The following is a 7,788-nucleotide window of genomic DNA, read 5'->3' as shown; positions in this document are numbered from 1 at the left end:
CAGAAGAGAACTTGAATGCAAAGTGCCAGACCTTAGTGTTTATCTGCTTACACAACCCATAGATGCTGTGGTGGGCTCCCCCACATTTAAATTTAAGAAGGAAAGATGAGAACAGCACCGCATCTATTAGTATTCTTGTGTCAGGACAGATTCCAACTTCACCATTCTTTATTTACAGGCTAACTTCCAGGAATGTAAACTGGTGTGCCTGGGTGTGATAAGGAGGCTCAGAGCTTGAAAATGAGCTCCTTCGTGACAGCTTTAGAGCAATGCTTGAATTTATGAGTCGTCCTTAAGAAATTGCTGCCTCTCCCACATACACCAAACCCCTTGCAACACCCACCCTCACTGCAGCACTGAGAAATAGCCTGAATGTGGGGTTATTACAAAAGTAGCCACTGAGGGGAGCCTACCGCGGTACTGCCCTCCCACGTTGCTATGACGATGAGACTGGCGGGCACACAGCCTTCAGAGCTAAGTGCCGGCTAAAGCAGGTGTCAGATTGCGATGAGCTATGTGGCTTGGAGCCCCAGGAGTGTCTCTGGAAAGTCGGGCGACTGTTGTACTGCATCCCTTTCGGACAGCTCCTTAACTCCACCGGAACACGCAGAGTGAAAATGGTCCACCACTCAGGCTCCATTCAGTCCTTTAAACAGCAAAAAGGTCAGTGGGAATTCTCTCCCTTCTCCTTGTGGGCACCACATCCCGATCTGCATTTCCTTGCAGTTATGCAGGAGCATCCTTTCCACCTGTATGTTGAAGAACTAAGGGACTCTGTAAAGTTAAGACCCCATTTTATAAATGTTTTACCTTGCATCGGAGATAAGTCTGATATCCCAAACCGCACAGAGCCCGAGCCCGGGAGGGAGCAGAATCCGTCATGTCAAAGGACTTGTTTGTATGTCTTTTAAATCTCCTTCAGTGCATTGCAGTGAACTCTTTCAGTAGAAAAGGTTCCTGCCGCACCCTAAGGTTTGAAGATTGAAAATTTGGGTGATATTTGCCCCAGTGTGCGCTTCTAGTACCTCTTAAGGCTCACATGGGTAAATTCATTACTTTTTCTGAGCTTGGAAAATTATATGATAAATGAGTTCGTGGAAAATCCCAGAAGTTGGTAGGTCCCAGATGACGGAACTCTGTAATCTCCCTGGAAAACTTTATCTTCTGGATGAATGTATGACTACGGGTTTCTGGTTTTTATATATATTAGGGTATTTTTTTTCCAGGAACTTCCTAGCATATCGTTTAGCTTATACAAATTTTTCACTAGTTGCATGGTCAGATTAAGAATTATAATCACTCTTTGTTCTGTTTTCTTACTTATATAAATGACTTTTCATAAGGCACATATTTCTTTGAGAAACAGATTCTGGGAATTTTATTATTTGATGCATTTATTCTACATTAATTGTGTTTACTGGATGAATAATGGTAATTGTTTCCTACTTGCTCATATAGTCGCTAAAATATACAATTCTGAAGTTTTACTTGTGTTCATTAGAATAAACATTTATTGAAATCTTATTACTCCTCCTCTGATGCTGCTAGTATTCCTTCTCCAAATAGTTGGTTTAGGATAGATCTTGGTTTTGTTTCTGAACCAAAACCCTGGATAAACCCAGAATAACTTAGCAGGAATTTATTTTACAGGCAAAATATTGTGCTGAAAGAGCTTCCAGTTAGAAGCTATAATCTGCACAAATTCACATGCTCTGGTGTCTCTTAAATGTACGTTGGAATTAGGTATGGAGTGAGAGACTGTGGGTGTAGGCAGAAATTTGGGCTCCTATGCAGTTCTATTTGAGCACAAAGAATTCCAAAGGCAATTAAACTACTTCAATAAGTTTTGTTTCCTTGCATTATTAAACACATACAAACACTGGAGTTCCAAAGAAAGAAATAGAAACCTTGAAACTGCCTCCTACCATTATGTTCTAATGCTTTGGGAGACCCAGATACATAAAAGATACCCCAAAATATCCATCTTGATACATGTTGTATGTTAGGGAGCAAGTAACCATCAACTTTAAGATTGGTTATCTTTGCTCAAAGGAGTGATTAGACTCATGCAATTCACGGCATTTCATAGTGTCTCTTATAATGTACCATGAGTTACTTATTTTCAAAATTCACATTTTGACACCAAAAAAAAAAAACTTTAACAAAAATGCAAATATGAGTAGATGCGGGGGCCCAAAATAAGAAATATTAACTTTTAACTAAATGGCTCTAGTTAATTGTGTCTTTTTAAAAGAAATCACTTTCATCTATTTCCTCTTTCCAACCCTCCAGGTTCCCTTCCATCACTTCCACCATACCCACTTTCCAGTTAATAGCCTGATTTTCTTTTATTATTTTTATATAGAGAGACTCTTATATGTGTGCATTCGTAAATACATAAATACAACCTTTTGAGTATATTTTTTATTGCTTGTGTGTATATAGTTTCAGGACAACCAATAAGGGGTGCATCCCTGGGAGAGGCTAATTCTTCCCCCAGAAGACATAGTTACTTATAGTTCTTTGTCTAGGGGTGGGAACCTGCTAGGAAAAGATAACCCACATAAAGGATCATCCTTTTTCATTTTTTTTTAATAAGAAGCATGATAACATTCTGTGTGCCCTCTGACCTGGAAGTGTTTTCCAGTGCTGCTCACCGCAGCATTGCACACTAAAGATATAGGGAATTCTGTACTGAAATTCGGGAGTCTTAGATTTTATTTTAGGCTTGCCTTTGGCTCTAGATGAACAGTTTTAGAAAGTGTTTATCTACTTTTGATATTTATTCATGTTTAATATGGAGACTTTGCTTCTGACCTTCTGTTCTCTGTCTCCCTGCTAATTATAATTTAATATTAAAATATAATCTGAGGGGTTTAATTATATTTCCACAAGTGCTTATAATACACTTTGATCATGTCATCATCTTTACACACTTTATTCCTACTTCTTATTCCCCATCCTCTTTCCAGTATCTTGGACTTCCACTTAAGTTTCATATTCTTCAACCACCCCACACTCAGATTCCACATAGGAGAGAAAACACACAACATTTGTGTTTGTGGGACTGGGTTTTTAAACTTTTAGACATCAAATTCTATTATTTTATTGCAAACAAGATGATTTCATAATTGTATTCATCCATAGATGGAATCACAGAGTGATATCATGGCTTGGTTGTTGTGACAAGTGCTGCACTAGAAGTGTGTACGCAGCTAGCCCCCTCCCCCCAATAAGCTAAGTTTCATCCTTTTGCATAGGAATGGTATGCCACGACCATACAGAAACTTTATTTGGGAAACATCCATATTGGTTCCCCTGTGGTTACATTTTTTTTCTTCTTTTGGACAGGACAGGCAGTTAGCAATGTGAAGGCAAAGATTTTTTTCTGCTGACCTAGAAGAAGAGAAAGCCCTACTTTAATTTCATGTTTAGGAAAGTATTTACTTTGGTGAACCAATTGTGCCAATTACTTTTGTTTTATTCAAGTGAATTCCATATCTGTTTTTAAAAAAAGCATTATTGACAACTCTGAACTGGACAATGTTGATTGTGTCTCAATTCTCGGTGAAGCTAATTCTCTTTCCCCCAGAAGTCGTTAGTTGTTGCCAGTTCTTTGTCTAGGGAACAGAATAGCACTGTCACCATGCATTAAAACCTAAATATTCATAAATATTGGAGACTTATGTAATTATAAATTTGTTAATCAAAACCAATCCCTGATAATACATATACTAATTAATAAATCCAGTGGATATGGCAGGATAGATATAAAAAATCAATTGTTAGTCTGAAGTCTCTATTACTTGATATAAAGCAGTGACTCTCAACGTGTGGACCACAATTCCTTTTGGGAGTCACATATAAGATATACTACATGTCAGATGTTTACCTTATAATTCATAACAGTAGCAAAATTACAGTTATTATGTAGCAATAAAATAATTTTATGGAGGAGGGTCACCACATCATGAGGAACATCATGGGGTCACAGCATTCAGAAGGTGGAGGATCACTGATCTATATTTTTCTCTTTTTGTCCTGCACATTAATTCTGCATGTGCTACTTACAGGTTTAATATTATTAAGTCCGTTTGTGCTCATCTGTAATAAAACTAATATCTAATGTATACTATTGTAAGAAATTCAAATCTATGTCAGGTAGTTGGAATTCAAAATTTAGTGATTGATAAAATACACATTGTTATCATTTTCAGGATTCCCTATACTCTTATTGACATTAGGGATATAAGATGCCCTGAGCAGGACACACACATACACACATACACATGCATGCACACACACACATGCACACACACATGCACATGCACACACACATAGAGCTCACACACATACACACACATACTTTCTATTTTTGCTTCATTCCGTAATGCTTTTGGTGGGTATCTTATAGTAACAGTGGGCTCTGGGTATTATAACAATTTTCCATTATGATAGTATCAGTTACAATCCCACAGTCTTCTTTATAGTGCACTGTCCCTGAAAACGTTTTAAAATGTTGTAATAAAGAAGATTCAGATGCACATTTACCTTCATAAGTTAAAGATTGCAATACAATGAAACAGTAATTTTTGCCTCTCTACTCCACCCACATTTACTTAACTATTGTTTGCTATGTGACTATATCACTCTGAACATTTTTGTTCCTGAACATCTTACAAAAAGTTAAAATACAAACAAACAAAAAACCCTTTCACCTGAGAAGTTGATATAGTACTAAATTGAGAGCTCTGCTGAGTCTATGAGAATCGGGGGCAAGTCTGCATTTTTGTCAGGTTGACATTTTGGTTCTTGATTAAGCCAATTTTGTTTCTAAAGAGACTAACAATGCATGTTTAATTTTTTTTCTGTTTCCTTCTTTTCTGCTTTCTTTTTTAAACAATCTTATTTCCCATATTAATCCCAGTTCCTTCTCCCTCTCTTATTCTCTGTTCTAAATACTAGATTTCTTATAAAAATTTTAATAGGCAAAGACAATTTGAAAGTGAGAATCTTCATCAAATGTGAGAAAAAGAGGCAATTTCCTTGTTTCTGGTGTTTAAAGGGTATCTGGGATTGTTTATGATTGTCGACAAATAGGAGGATATACTGTTATTACTTCAGCACACCTTGGAGTCAACATAAGCTGGCAAACCAGACCTGGTTTCTGGGTAAAATCTGACCTAGGTCCCTAGACAGGCATGATGTGGTTCACTGACTCATGATGGATTAATATGTCATACAAGCAATGATGAAAAAGGATAAGGATAGTTCTGGCTTCTCATGACTGTTTATTTAGTAATAAGCTTCCAGGATATTCAGGGAGGTCCTAGGTTCCATCAAACACAGCCTGTCTCAATTATCTTGGGCTAAATGATATCAATTAATGCTGTGACAGTTTCATTATAAATCCTGGCAGTTGGTTAAACACAAAAATAGTATTTTTAAAGCAATTCTCCGGAACCAAGCATTTTTGTACCCAGATTAACTGTTTCATTACAATGGCTTCAATGTTTATATGGAGATCTGCAGGCTGAAACTAACATCAATTCTCCTTTCTGCTAAATAAGTTGTGAGTGCTAGTGCCAATCTGCAAGCTTCTTCCAAATTTAACTTGGTGTTCAGGCCCTGATTCATGACCCACAGAAGAATGGTTCCCGGGAACAGCACCTACTCTCCAAATCTCAACTTCTTCAACTTCCTTTTTCCTTGGATCACATCTTTAGTATCAAAATCTTCCTGTACACTTTGGAAAAGAAGATAAAAAGACACAAATATACTGAGAGAAATCCATTCATCCTTGTGCACTAACTCCCCTTAGTATTTCTAGACTGTACTTTTGTTTATGACTAAGGAAAGAAAATTTGTCTCTTGTAAAAAATAATTCTAAGTTATGTGAGTCATAGGGGTAAAGTTGAAGTGAAATACTGGTATGACTGAATATTATATCCAATAAATATTTGAGTCTGTACACCTATGTGTGTGAGAACTGTGGCACCTAAGACCCCTGCCATCAGAACGTATCTGTAATATGAACACTTTAATGTAGAATGGAATATAATTGATTATGACACCTGTGCATTTTCCATGAAAAATACCTTTTTATCACTGCTCTATTTATGATGGAGACAATTGTGTTGAGAACCTGTGAATGTAGTCTGTCTTACAAAAGAATACAACAGCCATGCCATTGTATCAAGTGGGTGTCATATCCCTTGTTTTATAGTGTTTCCTTCTAGCCAAGCATTGACTTAAATTGCATAGGTATTCATGATCAAATTAACAGTCCTGAATGCCATTGTAGGGACTCAAAAATTATTTGTTACAGAGTTCCCCCTATGCCTACACAGAACGCTTAAGAGGCAACACAGTGTTTTTAATAAATAATACCACAGTAATAAGGACCATACTCTTAATATTAAGCATCCTTTCTCTGAGCTAGAATACAGAGGTGTGTTCAAGCATAGTGTTCCCATCAAAGAGAGCATTCTCCTTAAGACCCTCTTCTATCATGTTTCCCTTGGTATTTGCAAGTAGTCATTCAGTTAATTTCATAAAACGTTATTAGTTAACTACATTCTAATAAATGTATTAGAAACTACATTTCAGAGTTAGAACTGAACCCTTCTAGGAGAAAATGTTTATATAGACCACGAACTTCCCTTTATAATATTTTGAGTTTATAATTTTCTCATCTAAATATGTATTTTTCCCTTTCTCTTTCCTCTTGAGTGTCTAATACCATATCGGTATCCAGGAATTACATACGTTGATATTAACATCAGTCAAGACTCCTAAGGGATTACTGTTAATGGTCTGAGTAGGGTCCTTTGCTTCTTTAGTCTTCCTTTAACAGTTATACCTTCTACTGGGATAGATAACCCAGACAGATGGATTGCTGACCATGAAGCTTCTTCAGGAAACACAGGGTATATTTGCCTCTCCATTGACTTTCTTTTCTTCAGGATACACACTTTTATGGTCCAGCCTTTAAGATGTGCTTGTTTGTTATGATCAAGAGGAAAGGTAGAATTTACTAGATTGTAGTACCTTTGAAGGATTTCATTGTCCCATGTTCCTTAATTGGCCTTGAAAGATAAGACTCAAAATACTGACTTATTTAGACTTTCTTACCTCCACATTGTTGTTGGCATTCATGATTTATTAGTTGAACAACATTTACCAGTCTTCTAGTTTTAACTATCTTATAACATTTAAGTGGATGTTGTTTCCAAATTTGCATTACTAGGCATGTGTTTTCTCATCTGTAACATGCCTTTAAATCCAATCAGAATGCAGTTGCTTACCCTATGACATTCATTTCACTGCTGCAGGTATGCTGCAGGCCATTATTCTTTCTCAATAGATTCACAGTTGGATAAGACTGTCCATGACTTTTCCCTCCACTAGCCTGCACAGAACCTTTAGATATAATGAAAGCTAATCAGTGGGGAGAGAGTTTTCTGGTTAGTTACCAACTTGATTTCTTCATATTGTGACCTGAATGTATGGTTCTGTAAACCAAAGGTTCCAGAGAGTTCCAGGTATTTCAACCTACTCTTATAGTTTTTCTTAATGTACATAATGTCAATCTGCTATATAAATTCTTATCTCTTTGCCGATAGGTTAATAAAGCTCTCAGATCTCATCAGACAACTTTTTTTGTATCTGAGTGTGCAGTCAATGTAGATTGGTTAAAGTGTGGAGAATAAGTATCAGTAGAGTGTTCAGGCACAAATGACACATCTCTATGACACCGTTCCCACTCTACCCCTGTCTTTAATGTTT

General features: G+C 36.8%; 1 protein-coding gene across 1 annotated transcript in view; it reads left to right on the top strand.

Annotated features, from left to right (window-relative positions):
* The first annotated feature begins 428 nt into the window (after positions 1-428).
* Ano3 (anoctamin 3) overlaps positions 429-7,788 on the top strand; it is a 232,220-nt gene continuing 224,860 nt past the window's right edge. The window contains exon 1 of the mRNA XM_005364062.3: positions 429-663. Coding sequence (XP_005364119.1) covers positions 618-663 — 46 coding nt within the window. The 5' untranslated portion in view covers positions 429-617. The remainder of the gene's footprint in view (positions 664-7,788) is intronic.

The sequence above is a fragment of the Microtus ochrogaster genome (genome assembly GCF_000317375.1).
Source record: "Microtus ochrogaster isolate Prairie Vole_2 chromosome 14 unlocalized genomic scaffold, MicOch1.0 chr14_random_1, whole genome shotgun sequence".
Taxonomy (NCBI): Eukaryota; Metazoa; Chordata; class Mammalia; order Rodentia; family Cricetidae; genus Microtus; species Microtus ochrogaster.
The sequence above is the reverse complement of the archived record's forward strand: the minus strand, read 5'-3'. Positions and strand labels throughout refer to the sequence as shown.